Source organism: Stegostoma tigrinum, chromosome 23 (genome assembly GCF_030684315.1).
Source record: "Stegostoma tigrinum isolate sSteTig4 chromosome 23, sSteTig4.hap1, whole genome shotgun sequence".
Taxonomy (NCBI): Eukaryota; Metazoa; Chordata; class Chondrichthyes; order Orectolobiformes; family Stegostomatidae; genus Stegostoma; species Stegostoma tigrinum.
This window is the reverse complement of record NC_081376.1, coordinates 45,781,778-45,804,943: the sequence shown is the minus strand read 5'-3', so window position 1 is coordinate 45,804,943 and position 23,166 is coordinate 45,781,778. Positions and strand designations below refer to the sequence as shown.

Sequence of the window (23,166 nt, the reverse complement as noted above, 5' to 3'; positions counted from 1 at the left end):
TCTGTTCTACTGAAGGCCCTACCATTAATTGTTTAAGTCCTGCCCTTTTCTGTTTTACCAAAATGCAATGCCTCACATTTATCCAAATTAAACTCCATCTGCCACTCTTCAACCCATTGGCCAAATGATCTAGGTCTCTTTGTAATCTTAGATAAACTTCTTCACTGTCCACTACACCACCAATTTTGGTGTCATCAGCAAATGCACTAACGATGCTCCTATATTCTCATCCAAATCATTTTTATTAATGACAAATAAAAATGGACCCTGTACTGATGCTGATGGCACACCCACTGGTCACATGCCTCCAGGCCAAAAAACAACCCTCCACCACCACCTTCTGTCTCCTACTGTCAAGCCAATTTTTTATCCAAATAGCAAACTTACCCTGAATCCCATGTTACCTAACTTTACTCATTAGTTTGCCCTGTGGAACCTCATTAAGGGCTTTCTAAAGTCCACGGTAAACACACCTACTACTCTGCCCACAATCTTTTTGGCTACTTCTACAATCAACTTTGTGAGACACGATTTCCCGCACACAAAAACATGCTGACTATCCCTAAGCGGTCCTTGCCTCTTCAAATGCGTATCAATCCTGACTTTTGGAATCACCTCCAACAACTTACCCATTACCTATGTTAAGTTCACGGGTCTATAGTTCTCAGGCTTCTCCTTAAAGCCTTTCTTAAATAAAGCACATTAGCCACCTTCTAGTCATCAGGCACCTCACCCATGGTTATAGATGATGCAAAAATTTCTGCTAGAGGCCCTGCAATTTTTTCTCCCACTTCCACAATGTCCTGGGATACACTTTTTCATGTCCTAGAGATTTATCCACTTTTATGTTTTCTAAGACCTCCAGTACTTCCTCTTCTGTAATGTGAACTGTTTTCAAAACATCAACATTTATTTCCCCGTGTTCACTAGCCATCTAGTTCTTTCTCTACAGTAAAAAAATGATGCAAAACGTTCATTTAGTATCTCTCCCATCTCATGGACGACCTCGTTCATCTTTAAGGGGCCCTATTCTCTCTCTAGTTGCTCTTTTGTTCTCAATGTACTTGTAGAAATGCTTCTACTTGAAAAGTACGACTACAGAAATTTGACTTTATGACAACAAAAGATTATCATCAAAAGATTAAAGGTCATAAGGTCCTGAAAGATTTTAAAAATTACTTTTCTACCACTGGAAGAGAGTTTCCTCCAATATATGTATCATTCACTTTTTCTACAAGTCACTAATTAATAAAATTGTTTTAATTGTATAAATACCAAATGCAAGTACTTTTCAGTACAGATCTGCCTATGTAACTGTCAAAGTCAGAGAAATGGCTGTTGGTGGTTGAAGCTGAGGGTTGTCATACTCAAACCAGAGTCAAGGTTGGGAAGGCAGAACTTTCCTGCAGACCTCAGCTGGGACAGGAATTGAACCCACAATGATGGCATCTCTTTGCAATGCAAACCAGCTGTCCACCTAATCGAGCTCCAGACTACATACAAAACAAAGCTGTTTGATCCTTAGAGATAAAGTTCAAATTCTCTCCAACACACCAAGTCCCTTTGCTTTGTTCCTTGTTATACTTTAACCTCAAGATTAATGGCATCCATCAAAACATGACAGAACTATGAGCTTTATTATATTGCCAGATCTATTTAAGTCATGGCCTGTGTTGAGACTGCCCTCTTGTGCTAATAGATAGAAACATTTTGTAACAGCCTCTATTATGAGGAACAAAGTATTTCACAAACTGATGGCACTAATAGCAGACAAATCACCAGGGCATGATGGCCTACATCCAAGGGCTTTAAAGGAAGTGGGTGCAGGAACAGTAACGGTATTGGCTGAGATAATGCAGAACTGAATGGATTCTGGGAAGGTAGCAACTAATCAGAAAACAGCAAAAACCCCTGTTCAAGAAAGGAGGGAGACAGGTTCAATTTCAGCCTTAGATGGTTGGCTGTGTGGAGTTTGCATATTCTCAGTGTCTGCACGGGCTTCTTCCGGGTGCTCCTGTTTCCTCCTACAGTCCAAAAATATGCAGATTAGGTGCATTGGCTAAGGTAAACTGCCCTGAAGTGTCTAGGAATATGCCAACTGGCTAGATTAGCCATGGTAAATACGGGTTTCTATGAGAAAGCAATAGGTCATTCAGAAAGGCAAATCACATTTTACAAATTTGCAAGAGTCCTTTGAAGATATAATAAGCAGACAGGATAAAGGGGAACTAGCAGTTGAAATGTATTTGAATTTTCAGAAAGCACTTGATAAGGTGCCTCATAAAAGGCTATTGCACATGATAAGAGCTCATCGTATCCGATTGAGGGTACAATGGTAGTACTGTAGTAGCATGGATTAAGGATTACCTCGGACGAACACAGAAAAGAGTAGAGATTAATCGGCCTTTTCAAGTTGGTGGATTGTCTTAAGGATCAGTCCGAGGGTCTCAGCTTTTTAGTATTTTAACTAAACGACTTGGAGGCAGGAGCAGTGTAATGTGTCTAAATTTGTTGATGACATAAAAACAGATACAAGGGCATGTTGTGTTGAAGGCATAAAGGAATGTGCCAGCGGATACAGATACAGAGAGAGTGAGCAAAAAACTTGGCAGATGGAGTTTAATGTAGGAAGGGGTGAGGTCATGCACTTTGAGAAGAAGTAGACTTAAAAAATGCAGCACAGAAGAATTTAAGTGTTCTTGAGCATGAAACGCAAAAGGTCAGCATGCAGGGGCGGCATGTAATTAGGAAGGCAAATGGAATTTTAGCCTTTATTGCTGGGGGATTGGAGTTTAAAAATTGGTGAGTCTTGTTACAAATATTACAGGGTGTTTGTGAGGCTTCACCTGGGCTATTGCATACAGTTTTGATCCCTGTATTTAAGAAAGGATACACTAGCATTAGAGGCACTTCACTAGGTTGATTCCCAGGAAGCAAGGGTTGATTTGTCAAGAATGGCTAAATAGGTTAGGCCTTTGTTCATTAGAATTTAGAAAAAATAGGGTGATATTTTTGAATTATACCAAGATTTAATTGGGTTGACAGGGTAGGTGTTGAGATGTTTCAATAGTGGAGCAATCTTGAATTAAGTGACAATTACAGAATATGAGTGTGCTCATTTAAAACTGACATGTGAACGGTAGCAAATATCTGGAAATTTCTACTGCAAAGAATGTGCAGGGTAGATCATGTAAAGTATTTAAAGAGGAGTTTATTAGATTTTTGAAGTATTGGAGAGCTGAGGGCTATGAGAAGTATGAGAAGAAGAGTTGAGGCCTGGGAAGATCAGCCACTTTCTTGAATGGCAGGGCTGCTTGAAGTTTAGATTTCTAATGTTCTTTGTGTTCATTTTCAGACTTGAGCTACTTTTCTTCTTTATTCTTTCCTGGGATAAGTGTGTTGCTGGTAAGGCTCAACATTTGTTGCCCATCCCTAACTGCCCTTGAACTGAGTGTCTTGGAAGGCCAGTTGAGAGAGCAGTTAAGAGTCAACAACATTACTGTGATCTTGAGTCACTTGAGACTTCATAAAGCTTTAGTTAGGCCCCATTTAGAACACTGTGTCCAATTTTGGGCCCCACACCTCCGGAAGGACATACTGGCCCTGGAGCGTGTCCAGCGGAGATTCACACGGATGATCCCTGGAATGGTAGGTTTAACGTATTATGAATGGCTAAGGATCCTGGGATTGCATTCATCAGAGTTCAGAAGGTTGAGGGGAGATCTAATAGAAACGTAAAAGATAATGTATGGCTTAGAAAGGGTGGACACTGGGAAGTTGTTTCTGTTAGGCAGGGAGACTAGGACCCGTGGGCACAGTGTTAGAATTAGAGGGGGTACATTTAAAACAGATATGAGACGACATTTCTTCAGCCAGAGAGTGGTGGGCTTGTGGAATTCATTGCCACAGAGTGCAGTGGAAGCAGGGACGTTAGATGCCTTCAAGGCAAGGATCGATAAATTCTTGATCTCACAAGGAATCAAGGGCTGTGGGGAGAGTGCAGAGAAGTGGAGTTGAAATGCCCATCAGGCATGATTTAAATGGCGGAGTGGACGCGATGGGCTGAATGGCCTTACTTCCACTCCTATGTCTTATGGTCTAAATAGGCCAGACCAAGTAAGAGTGGCAGACGAAATTTCTGAAAAAAAGTCATAAGTAAACCAGATAGGCTTTAATATCATAGTCACAGCTGATTACATTACTAAGACTATCATCCAAATCCAGGTTTATTAATTGAAATTAAAATTTCACCTGCTGTCATGGGCAGACTTAAGGTTGTGTTCTTAAGCATTATCTGAGGCTTCTGTATTTGTAGCCTGTGATGTTACCACCAAACTGACTCACCCATTTTCCTTCCAAACTTGCTGTCACTACTTATACTGTATTTACTTACTTTCCACACATTTCTTCCCCTCTATTATCCATGGACCTCATGTCTTAACTGTTCAGGATGATGGCTAAGTAAAATTTAAATTCACCAGTAGTTCTTCCAGAATCACTTCATCTCTCCATTCTGTAATATGTCAGCCATGAGTACACTGTAGGTAACTGACCCTGCGGATGAGACAGCTGTCCTGTGCTTTAAGATCATTCACATTACTTCTATTAAGCTTCTCATTCACTTCGTGTTGTTTCCCAAGCAAAGCTTTACAAAAAAAAAATGTGGTGCAATGTACCATAATTCTACTTCTTTACACTGGCAATTGTCAAGATTTTATTATTAATTCCAACTCATTAAGAAGAATGAAATTCAACAATTAGATTACCATGTCTGACAAGTACTGTTTTACTATCACTTTCCCATAGTATTGTCACTCTTTATTAACTTCTCTTTTATTGTACAGCAAATTGTCTGAATTGAGTTCTGTCTCAGATAATCTAACACAATGATACTGTATTCAATGGAGTTTGTCTTGAATCTTCTGATTGGGATCCTATCTTCACAGGATTTTTCAGGCCCGAGTTCCAATGCAAAAGATTCAGTCTGGCAGACGACTCATGCAGAATTGAAGTGAATCAATATATTCATGAACCTACGTAAAAAAAATCTGAAGCAAGTACACTACCTAAGACCACATAATTAAAGAAATTTATGACTAATACATTTACTACAGCATTAAAACTCCTTGGTATTAGATCAGATTCAGGTTATGTTCATACACTTGCTCAGAATCTTCTTTTTCATGTATCCTTCCAAAGAACTTGTCTCTTTACTCTGAGCAATTTATTTTATTGTTATTCTGGCAATTCCTGGCATTTATTTGTTCATTATTAGAGTTTCAATTTCACCTTCTGTTGATATAACTAGACTAATTGCTGTTTTCATCAAAATTCTCTTTAATCCTTCCAGGGCATTGGCATGTGTCGGATATCTGGCTATTTAAAAATCTGGTCAAGATCAAATCCTCTATTCCATGTGTTACAGCAGAACGACTGATTTGTTCCAAGAAAGTTGAAAGAAAACAGTTTCCCCAGGAAGTATAAGGTGGCAGACTTCTGAACAACAGTCTCTTCTCCAAGAACCAGACATCAGAAAGTGCATGCTGCAGGCAGGTTCAATCAAGTTATTCAAAAGGACACTGAATTATTACCTGAAAAAGGAAGAATGTGCACAGTTTCAGGCAGAAAGCAGAGGAATGACAAAGTGAATTATGCATTTGGACAGCCATGGGCCAAACTGCCTCCACCTGTTCCATAATAATAGTGATAACAAAGTGTGGAGCTGGATGAACACAGCAGGCCAAGCAGCATCTCAGGAGCACAAAAGCTGACGTTTCGGGCCTAGACCCTTCATCAGAGAGGGGGATGGGGAAAGGGAACTGGAATAAATAGGGAGAGAGGGGGAGGCGGACCGAAGATGGAGAGAAAACAAGATAGGTAGAGAGGAGAGTATAGGTGAGGAGGTAGGGAGGGGATAGGTCAATCCAGAGAAGATGGACAGGTCAAGGAGGCGGGATGAGGTGGTAGGTAGGAAATGGAGGCGCGGCTTGAGGTGGAAGGAAGGGATGGGTGAGAGGAAGAACAGGTTAGGGAAGCAGAGACAGGCTGGGCTGGTTTGGGGTGCAGTGGGGGGAGGGGATGAGCTGGGCTGGTTTTGAATAGTGATCCTGTGAGGTAGAACTCGTTGCCTGTCCATATGAGACACATTAACATAATCTAGTCGTTTAAATGGTGGAAGGAATCCAGTATTATTAAAACTTAATAAATTTTACATAAGCTTGACAGTTTAAAGTCCCTCATGAAAACATCCCAAAGGATGTATGTTGATTTTCTGAAAATCCATTAAATTCTGATGTGGACTTACAGGCAATTTACTTCTTACAGATTCCGTCCAAGGATCTGTTAGAAAGTCCAAACCTTCATCACTATTCAACAGACTTGAATCCATTTCAGGAAACACCTTCCTTTGATCTTATTTTGTGTCGGAAGCAGCAGGGCTTCTGGAGGATATGCAACTACAGGAGTGGCTGGTCGATTGAACTGTGTCTGAAAAGATAGATGAAAACCTACTTTCTTGTTCAAGCTGGAGGTAAAATGAGTGATCTGCTCCATAATAAAACAAAATACATTGAAACCACTATGAAGTGACCTGATTCAACAGTCCACTAGATTTCACCAAGGAATCGTTTTTAACTTTGGGCTCACTTCATCAACCACATTATGGCTTAGACTTAAGGATCATTATGAAGAGAACTGTGATGGCACTTTAAGTTTGCTTGCTCTCATCTTTCACATTAACTACTAGAGTTCATTTAAATCTTCAAAAAAAATGCAATTTTCAAACTTCAGGCCACTGTCCTTTGTTATCTTCTTGGAACTTGCAAAGTGAAATAATACAAGAAACCTAGCCACAACACATTTTGTGCACCTCCAACCAACAATGACATTCTCAGTCTATTATGAACACAGGTGAGTCTCCAATTAATTCTCAATAAAAATTTTTACCATTACGAATGGTATGAGAGGTATAATGTCACAATGGTAGTTTCCCTACCTCTGAGCCTGGAGGCTTGGGTTCAAGTCTCACCTGCTCCAGAGTTGTGTAAATACCATCTCTGAACAGGTTGAGTAGGAAAATGTCTTACAAATGATATGCAGGTTATTAACATAAGCACCCTCTTCAAGGTCTTGACATTTTTCCTGAAGGTAGCTATCTTGGAAAATATCAAACCCAATACTTGACATCAGCTGGAATTCATTAAGATTTTTTAAACTATGAAGAACAAAAACAGTGTCACTGTTTCACTTTTGTCAAGAATTCTACAAGCAGCAGCAAACACAAAATACTGGAGGAGCTCGGCAAGTCTGGCAGCATTTGTGGAGAGGGAAACAGAATTAAATCTTTCAAGTCCAGTCATACTCTTCTTCTGAACTCTTATTATGGCAACGTTACTGGATGGTACAGAGGTACAGCCCAAGGACTAAGTTCATGACAGCTAGGGCAATTTAGAATGAAGAATTGCATAAATTTATAAAAAGTATTTTATAGTAAAGAACATTAGAGCACAGTACAGGACTTTCGGCCCTCGATGTTGTGCCGACCTGTCATACCAATCTGAAGCCCATCTAGCCTACACTATTCTCCAAAACAATCAGAAAACTGTTATTGTTGGAGAAGCCAACAAAATATGCCATTGTTACCATGTTAGAACTACATTTGACTGCAGATCCATAACACTGTGGTTGAATCTTAAAAGCCCTTTGAAACAGCCAAGCAAGATGCTCTATTGTACACAACTACTATAGGAAATTTGAAGAATGAAACATAATAGATTTTGCTGCATGAAATCAAGCAACAGAAACAAACACACATCCTGCCTAGTTGACCCGGTAAAATCCTTCACACTACATCTATGTATTTTTGTACCAAAATTGGAAGAGGTGTCCCACACAGTAGTCAAGCAATCATTTGACACAAAAATATTCACCAAATCTTACCTTACAGTCAATGTCTCAGACAAGTTTTCTATTATTTAGGGCACGTCTTGTCTCACTAAGACAGACTGACACCCCAAAAACGGGGATGCATTGATGTACAATCTGGAAGTGACTTGGGGAGTCCTCAATATGACTTTGGGCCTCAAAGTTTCACAGAATCAGATCAAGCATGGGCAAGAGCAACACCTGCTGATCACCATCTACCACCATCACACAGCTGTTCAATTAGTGCTCCAACCACTTGGAGGAAGGAGACAAGGAGGTCAAGTGTTATGAAGTCAGACAGGAAAATGCAGTTTAAACTGCAAAAAGATCAGCTCTGACTGTATTAAATGCTGTCCTGGCTAAATGGGACAAAGGACTCAATTCTGCTTCTACTTCTTATGACCTTGAAAGGATAGTAGGGAGACAGAATGCATTCTTGGTGGGTGGAGGTTTTGATATCCATCACTAAGTGTGGCTCAGCAGCACCAATACTGACCAAACTCTGAGTCCTCAAGGACATATCTAACAGACTGGATTTGTGCCAATTAATGAGAAAAACAACAAAAAGGAATGTACTTAATCTCATTCTATTTGTTGCACGTGCATTTGTCCACGATGTTACTCACAGCTGTCTGCCCTGCTTGCGGAGATGAAATTGTATCAGAGATAATGGGGACTGCAGGTGCTGGAAAATCCAAGATAACAAAGTGTGAAGCTGGATGAACACAGCAGGCCAAGCAGCATCTCAGGAGCATTCACACTAGGAACATGCCCCATCATACTGTGTGGCACTACAATTCTGCTAATTAATAAAACCCAACTTAACAATGTAAATATTTAATTATTCATGTTGCATGTTAAACTACCTCCATAATTCAAAAGTGAAACTTCCAACATTAGGAAAGTGATTTTCACTTTTACTTTGAATAAAAATATAAGTCATGAATACCTTTTTTCCTTATTTGATTGTCAATATTCTGTTCATTATCTTCCGTAAGGTCAATTATTATTTGAGTGCTTGCCAAGTTATCCCACTGGAAAATAAAAGTAACCAATCAAAATCATTAAAATGATCCATTTATGGACATCTTTGATTTGGCACATTTACTCTCTTTTATATAAAGAAGGAACATATTATTGAAAAACGGCAGGTCCTGGTTACTCTAGTATAATGATAGAAAAGATGAAAAATTAGTCTCCAATGATTTTATAGAAACTATTTAAATGCAATACCCAATCTAATTCTTGGCCACCTCAAAAAATGCCAAGGAATGAATTGGATCAAGTTTGATACCCCGTTACCTAATTTGTGATACAAGTATACAGTCTTTAGATGATTATCAAATTAATTCCAGAGGAGACTACAGATTGATATCAATAAGGCCACGGAGGGATTGAAAATAACAATTAGGATTATAAGATTGAGATTTTGCATAACAACGAACCAGCAAACATAAGCATAATAAGTGAACCACAACTGACATTAGTATATGGACAGCAAAATTTCTGATGGCCAATTGTAACAGAATCAAACAAATATCTGACCATGCTAACATTTCATCATTGCAACTACTATAACCACAATGTATCTTTATGACATTTGAATCTCTGGAGTTTAAAGTTCCTGAGGTAGAACGAGTGAAAATTTAATGGTGCGCAAGCCTACTTTTCTAAAAAAAAATGGGCCTCATAGTTCACAAAGTGGCAACCAACTACTCGTGTTTTAATTTATCCACATATATACAATAAATTCAGATAAATACAAAATCAAAAAAATCATCTTTGTTAGAAGCTCCTAATCTTAATTGTATTACCGACCATTTACAGGTCTAATTTTATTTAAACATTTGGCTATTGAAATGTTGATCGAAGAAGAAAACCTAAAATTAATTAGAATGTTTCTGTTAAAAAAAGGGAAAGGCCTACAAAAGGGAAATGTCCACATGCCAAAGGCATAAGTAATTTATAATAAAATCAAAGAACTGGAGAAATTTAGCAGGTCTGGCAGCATCTGGGTAGGGAGAAATAGTTTTAAGTCCGATACACGGACTTTGTTCGGAACACAGCTTCCAGGCCTGGCAAATTTCTCCAGCACTTTCTGTTTCTCTTTTAGATTTCCAACATCTACAGTACTTTGCTTTTATTTGAGTGTGTAAAGAATTTACCCATTTGTACAGAAAGGAACCACATATGTCAATTGTTGACCGTCATTCCAAAAGGTGTCTTGTAAGAATTGTGTCTGAACTTTGGTCATATGAAGAGTTAAACTGATAATGAACCAATCGCAGAGCTACCATGCACAACTAGAACCAACCACTGGTTAGGAATGAACCATGCATGTGGCAACTCTCAAATCCAAAAATGGGTAAAAGAACACAGTCAAGGGCACATCCCACATTGGAGAAGGAACATCACAACAGAAGAGAGACAGGAAGAATCAGTATCCACCAAGACACAGACAGGAAGAGGCACCAGAGTCCAAGCTGAGTAGTGTTCCGTGTTCACAGTTAACATGGGAAATAAAGTCTGTTGCAGCCTGTTAACCATTACTTATTTATATTTTTATGGATGTGAGTTTGCTCGTTCTTTTTGAATGAACACAGTCCGCCGATTTCTCAGCAACAAACCCAAACAAACAGACAAAATGGGCTCAGAAACCATAACCACTCTCCCCTACATCAAAGACATTTCCGAAATGACTGCCAGACTACTCGGACCCCTTGGCATCAGGGTGGCCCACAAACCCACCAACACACTAAAACAGCAGCTAATGAACTTAAAAGACCCTATACAGACAACAAGCAAAACGAACGTCATTTACAAAATACCTTGCAAGAACTGTGACAAACACTACATTGGACAAACAGGCAGAAAGCTAGCCACCAGGATACATGAACATCAACTAGCCACAAAACGACATGACCCACTATCACTAGTATCCTTACATACAGATGAGGAAGGACACCACTTTGATTGGGACAACACATCCATCCTAGGACAAGCCAAACAGAGACACGCACGAGAATTCCTAGAAGCATGGCATTCCAACCGGAACTCCATCAACAAGCACATTGATTTGGAGCCAATCTACCATCATCTGAGAAAAAGAACAGGAAATGACATCACCAACACAGGAAATGACATCACCAAACCCACAGAAACCTAAACAGGTAAATAGAAAGCGGGACATAACACCAGCGCTTCATCGGAGGCTCACTGATGATGTTACCTAGAATGGTGACGAAATGTATGAAAACTAACCTTCCAGCTCGGTGAGCAAACTCACATCCAGAAACTCAACCTGAGCTACAAATCTTCTCAAAACTCGTTATATTTTTATGCTTAATAAATATTCCCCAATCTTAAACTAATCTATTTCCATCAACTTTCTTTCTCAAATCCAAAAATTCTTGAATTCACAATGGATTCTTAAAGTTTTGCACCATAGAAATGGGAGATCATCCAGGAAGAATCTGGAATTGTTGGAACATTCAGGTCTTGAGATAGTACATTCACATAAAATGCTGGAAATCACAGATGAAGAGTCATCTAGAGTCAAAATGTTAGCTTGCTCTCTCTCTCCATTCATGCTGCCTGATCCACTGTGATTTCCTGGACTTTTTGTTTTCAGTATGGATTCCAGCAATTGCAGTAATTAGCCCATATCAAGCCTCGATACAGTCTTTATTTTTGCTTCCCTAGATGTTGCTGGCCGCTTCCCTAGATGTTGCTGGCCTTGTCCCATGGGGTGACCCAAATAATTTACTTTTGTCTTCGCAAGTTCAGATTTTAAAATTTCTGACCAAATATTTTAAATGACTGACTGTTACATCTTCTACTCCTAGAAAAATATTAGCAACAGTCATTTTAAAATTCCAATCTGCGTAATATTCTTCACAGCAACTCATTAATATGTCCAATACCTCCATGTAAGTTTTTAAAAAGGATTCATAAAATTCATGGATTTTTAACCCAAACAAGACCCACTTTGTTATCTAGTGTTAGCATCAGTGGGGATCGCAAGTGAGATCCCAGAGTGAAACCCACCTTGATAGAACAAAATTAGGATCTATTTGTTCATGACAGCTGCTCACCACCACTTTCTCAAGGCAAATTAGGGAGAGACAAAAATTCTGGCCTAGCCAGTGATGTCTACATATAATGAATAAAAAAGAAATCTCTACACTTCCACTGCTGCTTGGGTAAAGACAAATTTTTTTCCTTTATTTTGCATGTGGGTTGAAATGGGAAAAGGGACTGTTTTCACACAACAAACAAGGAATGCAGAAAGGATTACTGCACTTCTTCAAAGCAAGTTACCTGACACGATAAATACTGTTTGCATTGCTATTTGATCAAGCAGTAGAGGAAGTGTCATTGCAGATGACTTGATGTGCACAACTGGAGATTCAACTGGTAACAAGTAACTGATTAATCTGAGGAATGGTGCTTCATAGTCGATGACAAGCCTTCTGCTGCCACCAACTGTGTGACTGGCCCCCAGGTAGCTGAACAGCTTGTGGATGTAAACTTTTGGGCAGAAGCATTCAGAACTCCGAAAAGGAAGCAGATGTGCTTTCCTCACAGTTAAAAACTAACCTCAGCCCTGAAGAAAGCCTGCTAAATTCCCTTTGTTAAACGCTACAGACTGTATCTTTTAAACGAGAAGTCAGACTTTATGAGTGCGAATTTGTCACTTTTTGCTTCTTGCAAGTCAGTGAAAGTACCTGGAGTAGGAAAACAGAAAAGCAGCATATCCTGAGAAATGTGTGGATAATGACCATTGAGAAGGCAGTTAAGTCTTTCTGTCTGTTAAGACACCCATGTTGTTGCACTACGCATGTGTAGAGGAAGGTCTTTAAGGGGGCTGGAATTTTATTCAGGAGAATCATATGTCAACAGTTCACATTGTTTACTTGCAGTTAGAATGGATTTCTTTGTTATAATTTGGTGCTTGAGGGCTGAAGCCTGGTCCATGTTTCTGCCAACCTGACTCTAAAAGTCAAGTAAGTTGTGGAATTGTGCATACTTTTATAAAATCTTTAATTTTTGTGATGACTCTGGAAACAGTGGTGCTTGATTTTCAGTGCGCTGCCCCAGTGAAGTGTAATTGAGACTAGGTATCTAATATAATCAATGTTGAATTAGAGAAATTTTAACCTTCAAAAGGAGTCAAGGGATATTAGGTCAGGTGGAAAAGTGGCATTGAGCCCACAGTCTGATCATTCTTGATATTATTGAATGGCGTAATAAGGTTTGGGGGGTTTAAATAGCCTATACCAGCTAGTTTCTTATGTTCTTACATAGCCTTGGAGACAAAAAATTATTGCCTAACATGGGAGACTCCCAGGAAAGGAAGTGCAGTGAATAGCATTCTAGTAAGCAAGGGCTGATTCCATAGATAAGGTAGTCTGAAATAGGAGGGTAACTAACTGATAAACTGTAGTAAGATGATAGTTCAAGGCTTGGACAGAAGATGAATTTCAGATGAAGTCTGGTCCAGTGAATGACAGAACGAAGTGGCATATGTAACTTAGTAAGTAGTCTCATTTTCAGCAATGATTTAATCTAGCCTGTCGGAGGTGGGGCCCTGGGCCAGTTTTTCCAGGCTAGTCTTTGTGCCAGTCTCACATCAGTTAATCTGCAGGAAAACCTCCTACAATTAAGCAAGGGCTGGGAGGGGGCTCATGTGAGAAACTTGCCTGCACATAACTGGCTGACAGTTTGGCTCATTAATCATTAACCGAGCCAATTAGTCTTTAAAAAAAACAGACCACGTTGGAATTTAATGGCTGCTCATGAATTAAATAGAGGCCACTTCGTTTTCTTGTGCCAACCCAAAAGTTCTCCACCACATTGCCTTGGATTTGCTAGCGACCTGCTGGGTTTAGGGGACAGTGGTCCCTTGTTAACAGTCCATCAGTATCCATTTAAGAAATCTGATATTGGGAAAGGGAAAATCATCACTGAAATTCACATCTGTCACTGTCACCTCTGATTCCCCCACTCCTGCTTTAAGTGAGAAGCACTTAATTTGGTCAAGAATCGCCCCACTGCTGCCAACAGTTTTTCAACAGATAGGCAAGACCCCTGTCAGTAACATTAAATCCAGCACAAAGAGGCCCGTGAGATCCTCATTTTAGTTGAGTGGAGGAGACAGGGAGAAGGTTTAACAAGATAGCCTGACTTGAGGAGGAAAGCATAGTTATTTTAGTATTCAGTGAATAGTTTTTGCTGGATGAAAGCAATACTGTGGGGTGGCATGGTGGCTCAGTGGTTAGCATTGCTGCCTTACAGTGCCGGTGACTCAAGTTTGATTCCACCCTTGGGCAACTATGTGGAGTTTGCACATTCTCCCGTGTCTGCATGGGTTTCCTCCCACAGTCTAGGAATGTGCAGATTAGGTGGATTGGCCATGGGAAATACCAACTTACAGGGATAGAGTAGAGGGACAAATCTGGGGGAGGCAGCGGTAATGGTCTTCAGAGGGTTGGTGTGGATTCCATGGGCTAAAAGACCTGCTTCCATACTGTTGGGATTTGATGATTCAATTTATTCAAAACTGGTGGTGCTTTGTAACTCAATGAAATCCAGTGCAAAATTGCTAAATCAGACATCTGTTATTTCTGTTCACATCTATGTCCTTTACATTCAGTGGTGTAGAGATATGCTTACCTGACATAACTCCACTAAGGCCAGTGTCCCATCACCAAGTTGCCTTTTATTTACAGGTGCACAGTATAAGACACTGACCCAGCTAGCCCAGGGCCAGTTCCTACAGGGACCTCCTATTAATATCTGTCCTCCGGGACTCCCTGATTGGCCCAAGTTAACAGCTCAAATAGGGAACTCATGTTCCATAACAGCCACCTGGCTGACCTCATTCCAATCAGTGCATTCCTCCCCCTCTAAGTCCTGAGATGTAGGCCCATTCTTTTTACTGTAGCTTCTCCTGGGGTGCTTTTACATCAGGTCTATTATCTTCAATGTGTCTTGGATACTGGCAGTGTACACCAGACCATAGCCAGCCTATAGCATGCAGAATGTCTTGGCTGAGACTCATTGTCTTCTTCAGGCTGTAATGACATCAAGGCTGCAGCATTTGTCAGGTCCATCATTTCATCAAATCCAGACAGAAACTTGTCTCCAAAGTATGTTGTCTAACTCACTTAGAGGAGTCTTGTGTCTGGCACTGCCATTCCTGATGCCATTCCACCCTCCCTCCCAGGTCCAGGAAAATCCGATTTAAACTGGTGCAGAGTCTTCTCCCCATTAGCAACTCTGCTAGAGCTGTCCCTGTAGTTGCTTGGGTAGTTGTCTTATGATCAAAACACGAGCCAGTACAGTTTGGTATTGAGTGAAACTGTAGGCTGTTTCTTTAAGCCTGCCTTCAAAGGTTGGATCACTCTTTCTGCAGACGACTGGGTGACGGATGTATGGAGTTGTCCTTACATGGCAAAAGGACATGGCTTTAGGACTTTAGGAAATACTTGAACAACCTGCTGGTAAATGATGGCCTGTTGCTTGTGACCAACACCTCAGGGAGCTCGTATATTACAAAAGATGCTTGCAACTTTTCGATTGTTGTCCCTGTATTTGACGAACACACTCTATCCATGTCCAACCACTTTGAATGGGCATCCATAATGACTTTTAAAAAAGCCATGAAAGGTCCAGCATAGTTGACATGTAACAAAGTCCAGAGTTTACCCAGCTATTCCCACAAATTCGTTGTGGGGGGTGCTGCTGGCAGTAATTTTTGTCCTTGTTGGCACTCTGGGCACTGCCCCACATACACGGCTATATCGGCACCCAATCCTGGCCATAAGACAACTTCTCGCCAATGTCTTCATTTTAGAAACCAATGCATGAGCCTGGTGGAGTTCAGTCAGTACCTGTACTCAAAATAATCACTCCCATTCCCCATAATAATATGCCTTTCTCTATAGTGATCTGATCTCGCTGGACCCAGAAATGTTTCAATTTTGGTTTCATTCTGATGGGCTTTTTGTTTCCATCACAATCAGCAGTTTTTGGTGTTGCCAGGATGGGATATTTTTGTATCCACAGTCTGATACTATCAGTGGTGACTGGAAGGGTAAATAGAAAGGTTAAAACCAGAACGGACTCTTCCAGTGGCTGCACCGCCTGCGGTGTATCCGCTAGTGGGGGCAACTCAAGGCATCCACATTTGCCACTTGGACTCCCGGATTGTGCTCATACTTGTAATTGTACACTGCTGAATTCGACCTGAAGCTATGGGTGGTACAGCCCTGTCCTTTAAGTAGCCCCAACAGAGATCTGTGGTCCATTACTATTACAAATTTACATCCGTAAAGGTATTGAGGGAACTTTCTCACATCAAAGATGACCATCAAACATTCCTTCTCTATCTAGGCTGTCTTCGTTTGGCATCAGCCAAAGTCTGGGAAGCATGCGTTCTCAGATGTTCCTCGTCACTGGTGAGCAAACACTACCCCGATACCATACAGGAGGGCACAGTGTGTCATTACCACATCTTGACTGGGATCATAGTATGTCAACATCTTAGATTAAAGACAGCTGCTTCTTCACTTCCCTAAAGGCTACATCTTGTCTACAAGACCATTTCCAAATCTGACTTTTTTTGTAATAGCAGGTGTAAGGGTCCCAGGATAGACGTTAAGCTACATGTGAATTTTCCATAATACTTCACCAAGGAGAGACCTAAGCTCCAGTACAGATGTGGGAGCCATCACTTCATCTTTCAATGAGTGTAACCCAGTTTTGTCACCTCTGTAGCCTAAGCAGATCACCTGGGAATTCTGAGATACTTTTTCCTCTTGAGGTATACCTGCCTTGGAAAAACATTTAAGCACTATGTCCAAGTTTCTAAATGCTCTTTATAGGTCTTCCTGATTATTAGCATGCCACCCAGATAAATGGCGTAGAACTTGTCAAATGTTCTCCATTGTCTGCAGGAAAATGGCACAGGGTCTTGACTCCCCAAAATGCAGTCTCATATATTAGTACAAAAGTTTTAATTGCAGCATACTTCTGGGAATCCTCATCTAATCACAACTGCATGTACACATGGCTCATGTCCTGCATTGTGAAGGACAGCGCCCTTGCTAATTTAACATACAAGTCCTCTTTGCTAGGGATTGGGTATTTATGAAGCTGTGAAAAAGTGGTTTGCTGCTTGATCGAAATCCTCACAAAGGTTTCAGCTCGCCTTAACAAACGGTACAACTGGAGTTGTCCATTCCACGAAGTGCACTGGTCTGGTGAGTCCTTCACTTGTCAGCGTCCTGATTTCTGCCTCTACTTTGCATGCAAGGCAAATGGCACTGGGTGGTGCTTGCAGAATCATAAAATTGCTTCTTGGTCAACATGAAAGGGAACTGAGAGGCTGTTATGTGCTCTGATTAAGGGAGACATCGCTCATTCCTGCTACACCTGACTGTGCCTTATAATCAACCACAGGTTTTCTCAGTTCACCAAACAGACTGCACTGCATCCTCAGGCAATCCAAGCAGCAGTGTTGTCTGCCTCCTAATCAACAGCTCCCAGTGCTCCCTGGGCCTAGAATATCTTACAGTAAAGTGCCATCCCTATTACCTGCCATGCGAGATCACTTTTGCATGGGATGGGATGTAGACCACGGTCAGCATAGCAGAGGTGAAGAGTGCACTTGACAAGGTGTACAATGCTACAAATAGTCTTGAGGCCGACTATCTCAATGCCTTGTTCTTTGTAGTTGGTAACTTTCAACCAGACCAACCTCAAGTATGTGCTATCAAAATACAATCAACATGTCTCCTGTCTCCAAACATCCTCAACCCCTCTGTACTACTGAAGATGCCTACCGCTCCAACTCTCATCCGCATTTTGGAAAATCAGATCATACATTGTGCTTCTCTGTCTGGCTTACAAGCAGAAATTGACACATGAGATCCCAATACAGAAAGTAATGCACCCTTGGTCTGAGGCAATGGAAGAGCTTCTAAGGGACTGCTTAGAGTCTGTGGACTGGGCCACATACAAAAACTGTGGCCAACGTAAACGAGCATGCCACTACTGTCACAGACTTCATTACTGAATGTCTGGAAGACAGTGTGCCGAAGAAGTTAATCCGATTGTTCCCCAACTGGAAACCATGGATGAACTTTGAGATCCACTCCCTACTATAGTCTAGTTGTGAGGTGTACAAGTCAGGCAACCCTGATCTACACAGGAAATCCTGACCATCATAATGGCATCAGAGATGCCAAGAGGCAAAACCAAACTAAGCTTGAGACTCAGACCAACCACAAAGACACCTACCCTTAGTGGCAAGACTTACACAATGTAACCGGCTACAATGTGAAGTTGAACAGAACTATGGGAAACAGTATATCCCCTAGCCAATGAGTTTCATGCATTTGAGACTCACTTTGAACATAAGATAAACGAAACAATGTCACCTATCCTAATAGCCTTGGATGCACATGCAGCCACGATCATCACCATAAAGCCTTCTTAGACTGAACCCACAGAAAGCAATTGGCACTGATGGAGTCCCTGGCCATGGACTCAGATCCTATGTGGACCAGCTGGTGGGAGTACTTGCAAATATCCTTAATCTCTCCTTACTACGATCTTAAGTCCCCTCCTGTGTCAAGAAGTCCACCATCAGCCAAGTGCCAAAGCAAAATCATGCAGTGTGCTTCAATGACTCCTGCCTGGTGGCTTTGACCTCTACAATTATGAAGAGCTTCAAGAAGTTAGTCATGGCTTGTATCAACTCCAGCCTTAATCCTTTGCAATTCACCTACCAGTCCAACATGTCCATAGCAGATGCTATGTCCCTGGTCCTACACTCATCCGTGGAACATCTGGATAACAAGAACACCTACATCAGACTCCTGCTTATTGACCAGTTCTGCCTTCAACATCATAATTCCAAACAAACTCATCTCTAAACTAGGAGACCTACGTCTTGCCTGCCCACCCTGTAACTTGATCCTCAACTTTCTGACCCATAGAATGCCATCGGTAAGAATAGGTGACAACAGCTCCCCCAACATAATCCTCAACACTGGTGCCCCGCAAGGCTGCGTGTTGAGCCCCCTACTGTACCCCTTACACACTAATGACTGTGGCCAAATTTTGTTGCAACTCCATTAACAAGTTTGCTGACGACACCATTGTAGCAGGGCGGATCTCAAACAATGACTAAACAGAATACAGGAAAGAGACTGAGTGCTCAGCAACATGGTGTAAAGATAACAATCTCTCCATCAACGTCAAGAAAATGTCATTGGCTTCAGGAAGCAGAGTGGAGGGAATGCCCGTTTACATCAATGGTGCTGAGGTGGAGCTGGTCGAGAGTCATATTCCTTAAAGTGAAGATTATAAACAATCTGTCCTGGTCCACCCTTGTTGATGTAACAGTTAAGGAAGTATAACAATGCCTCTACTTCCTCCGAAGGCTGAGGAAATTTGGCTTATCCACTAGGACTCTTGTCAATTTTAATAGATACGCCATAGAAAGCAAAGTATTTGGATGCATCACAGTGCAATTTGGCAAGTGCTCTTCCCAAGGCTGCAAGAAACTACAAAGAGTCAGGGCCGCAACTCAGTCCATCATGCAAAACAGCCTTCCATCTATTAACCCCATCTATACTTCCCACTGCCTTAGAAAGGAAATCAGCATAATCAAAGACCCCTCCCATGCTGGTTATACTCTCTTCCACCAAGTACGGTTGAACAGAAGACATATAAGTTTGTATATACGTATGAAGAAATTAAAGAACAGCTTCTTCCCTGCTGTTATTAGGCTTCTGAATGGATCTTGCACATTTTAAATTTAATGTTGATCTCATTGTCTGTGCACCTTCTCTGCAGCCGTAACATTGTGTTCTTCGCTCTCTTCTATTACCATATGCACTTTGTATATGATCTGTCTGTACCGCACGCAAAACAAAATTTTTCACTATACAAAAGTACATGTGACAACAGTGATTCAATTGAATGTAAGGTGGCCTTGGCCCCTTTGATAGTCTGTTGGCCTTCCTAAAAAAATTCCGGGTGTTTAACTAAGACTTCACTCAGGCAACCATTTTTTAATTGAAAAATGCTGAGCAAATCAAGTTGAATCTTTCTCAACAAATTCCACCCCATCAAGTTTGGGCATGAGCCTTTTACTACAAAACTCGCTGCTTCTCATAACCAACTGGAACTGAAGCTATATCCTGAATCTGTAGGAGTTTCCCAGTTGAGTTTCTCAGTCTGGCCAAGATCTTATGCAACTTAGGGGTTGGGATCCAGAGTGAATTTTGCTGAAGACTGACTCTGCGATCACTGGAACGGCTCCACTTGTAATCGACGTCCATTAAAACCAGATCATCATTTAACCATATATTTCGTTTGAATGGTTCTGATTTGGATGCTGTTAAGCCATTTAACTGTTTCAAATCAGATGTGGGATCGTGGCATACTTTCTAGGGTGTGCACTAGGGTGTGTATAAGTTCTCTTACTCAATTCAGGCCTGGTGGGACTCTTTTGCTGTCTCAGAGTTGCATACCGGCAGCAACTACATTAGCCTACCGGCCCGGAACCTTGAGAAAACTTAGCCGTTCGGCCAAGACTTTGCTGTGAGATTTTACTGTGGCTGACCTACAGTCCCTCTGTTCAGGGTGTGCCCTAAGTGAGCCTATGCAATTGCCTTCACTCAAGTGGCGTTCCCCAAGCTCTGTTGGGCTGGCGAGGATGTCCATTCTGTCACAATATCCTGTTTCTCATAAGCTCCACGGCTACATTTTCTGATGACAAAGACGTGCATGTTTGAAGTCCAGTTGGACTTCAGCTAGTAGGCAATTTTGCTAGTAGGTCATATCATTAACTCCACATAACAAACAAGGTCTCAGCATCTCACTTGGGTTAAGCAAAAATCTAATGCCTCTGCAAGTCATCTTAACCTTGTCAAAAATCCCAACACAGATACCCCTGGTTCTGAAACCATCGAGTGAAACCAATACCACCTCAGAATTAGAGGCGGCTTGGGGTAATATTATGCCTTAGCTAAATCCATCAACTGTTGGAAGGTTTTAGCATCTAGTACCTCAGAAAAAGTTAAATGAAAAAGAAAGAGAGTAACTGAAAAAGCTGTGGGTCCACAAGCTTTCAGGAGAATTACTCATTACCTTTCATCTGCCCCAATGTCATTTCCCCAGAAAAATAATGCATGCTTCCCACATACTAGATCCTATCCTTGATGGCAGAATGACTCAACCTTCCCAAAACACAGCATGATGCCAGAAATGTTTACCACAAACACTGTTGTGAGCGAATCTATTCAGGGGTGTGTTTTTCTGTTGTCACCACTGAAATAATTTCACAAAGGCTGGTATCCTATCACCAAGTTGCCTTTTATTTACTCATACACTGTACATGACACTGATTCAAAAAGCTCAGCACCAGCTCCAAATGTGAGCAGAACCACTGGCTCTTTTGTTAATATCTGTCATCCAGGACTCCTTGATTAGAACAGGTTAACAGCCCCAATCAGGGAGTTCATGTTCTATGATACCCACCTGGCTGACTTTGTTCCAATTACATTTACCAGTCAGATCAGCCAGAATAAGAAGTAATGGCTTAAATGGTCTGGGGCATCAAAAGGTAGAGATAAGGGCATACAAAACCTGGCAAACCTTTTGGAAATTAATGTAATTTAACCAAACATTCAAAGCAAAGTAGCATTCCTCACCTACCTGTTCTATATCAACTGTTTGTCCTTTATCATCACATTGTACAGTCACAGTATCAGGAGACACCGCATTGCTTTGTGTTGTATTTGAAATATCTAGTAACAGAAACCAAAATAAAACAATAGTAAACATAACATCTAATGTTGTGCTAGCTTCACATTGACATTAGAGAAATAAAAGAAGGTCTGAATGAATTAGGCCATAACCCTAAACACGGTCATACATATTTCTAGATTAACAGTTTTAATCTTGGAAGTGTTTGTTAAAAGCTGTGTTGGCGCAATATTCTATTTTAAACAAATATGTTCTTTATGCCTCCATTATAATACCAGACATACAAATATCATACAAACATTAGCAGTAACTACTAAACTGAAGGGTCACTGGACCCAAAACATTAACTCTGATTTTGTTCTTCACAGATGCTGCCAGACCTGCTGAGCTTTTCGAGCTATTTTGTTTCTGTTCCTGATTTACAGTTCCACAGTTCTTTTGGTTTTTACTAAATTCATCAAGTTCTAGTTGAAAGATGACCAGAATAAGAACTGTAGATTGTGGGACACACTTGTGGTTTATGGCATTAATTAAGTTAAATTTAACAAGAATACTGCCTAATATTTACATAAAATTCTGGAAAAACTAAACAGGTCTGATCACTTCTCTCTCCACAGATACGGAGTTAAAATTTTGAGCTGAATGTGACATTGTTTTGTATGATTGAAGGTCAAAAGATTAATCATATTCAACTCTTTCACTACAGATGCTGCCAAAGTTGTTGAGATTTTCCAGAAGTTTGTTTTTCGTTCAGATTTCGAACAACCACAGTATTTTATTTGTATAGCATTTAATTATCAAGCCAAGATAGCCCAAGGCCCCCTTTTAAATAATGTTACTGATTTTATATATTTTGTACTGTTATACAATATCTATGTTCTATGAAAACTGGTACAACTTAGGCCATTGTTTTAAGAACATAGAACATAGAACAGTACAGCACAGAACAGGCCCTTCAGCCCACAATGTTGTGCCGACCATTGATCCTCAAGGATGCACCCTCAAATTTCTGTGACCATATGCATGTCCAGCAGTCTCTTAAATGACCCCAATGACCTTGCTTCCACAACTGCTGCTGGCAACGCATTCCATGCTCTCACAACTCTCTGCGTAAAGAACCTGCCTCTGACATCCCCTCGATACTTTCCACCAACCAGCTTAAAACTATGACCCCTCGTGCTAGCCATTTCTGCCCTGGGAAATAGTCTCTGGCTATCGACTCTATCTATGCCTCTCATTATCTTGTATACCTCAATTAGGTCCCCTCTCCTCCTCCTTTTCTCCAATGAAAAGAGACCGAGCTCAGTCAACCTCTCTTCATAAGATAAGCCCTCCAGTTCAGGCAGCATCCTGGTAAACCTCCTCTGAACCCTCTCCAAAGCATCCACATCTTTCCTATAATAGGGCGCCCAGAACTGGACGCAGTATTCCAAGTGCGGTCTAACCAAAGTTTTATAG

The 23,166-nt window shown here is 40.9% G+C and overlaps 1 protein-coding gene across 4 annotated transcripts in view; it reads right to left on the bottom strand.

Annotated features, from left to right (window-relative positions):
* Window positions 1-23,166, bottom strand: part of LOC125462501 (activating transcription factor 7-interacting protein 1-like) — a 90,164-nt gene that overhangs the window by 5,635 nt on the left and 61,363 nt on the right. For 3 of the 4 annotated variants that reach the window (XM_048552603.1, XM_048552604.1, XM_048552605.1), the window contains 3 exons: window positions 21,658-21,749; window positions 8,873-8,957; window positions 4,807-5,591 (listed from right to left, as the gene is read on the bottom strand). In XM_048552603.1, coding sequence (XP_048408560.1) covers window positions 5,569-5,591; window positions 8,873-8,957; window positions 21,658-21,749 — 200 coding nt within the window. In that variant the 3' untranslated portion in view covers window positions 4,807-5,568. Of the gene's footprint in view, window positions 1-4,806; window positions 5,592-8,872; window positions 8,958-21,657; window positions 21,750-23,166 lie in introns of those variants that run through there. The other variant, XM_048552606.1, reaches the window with a different exon arrangement.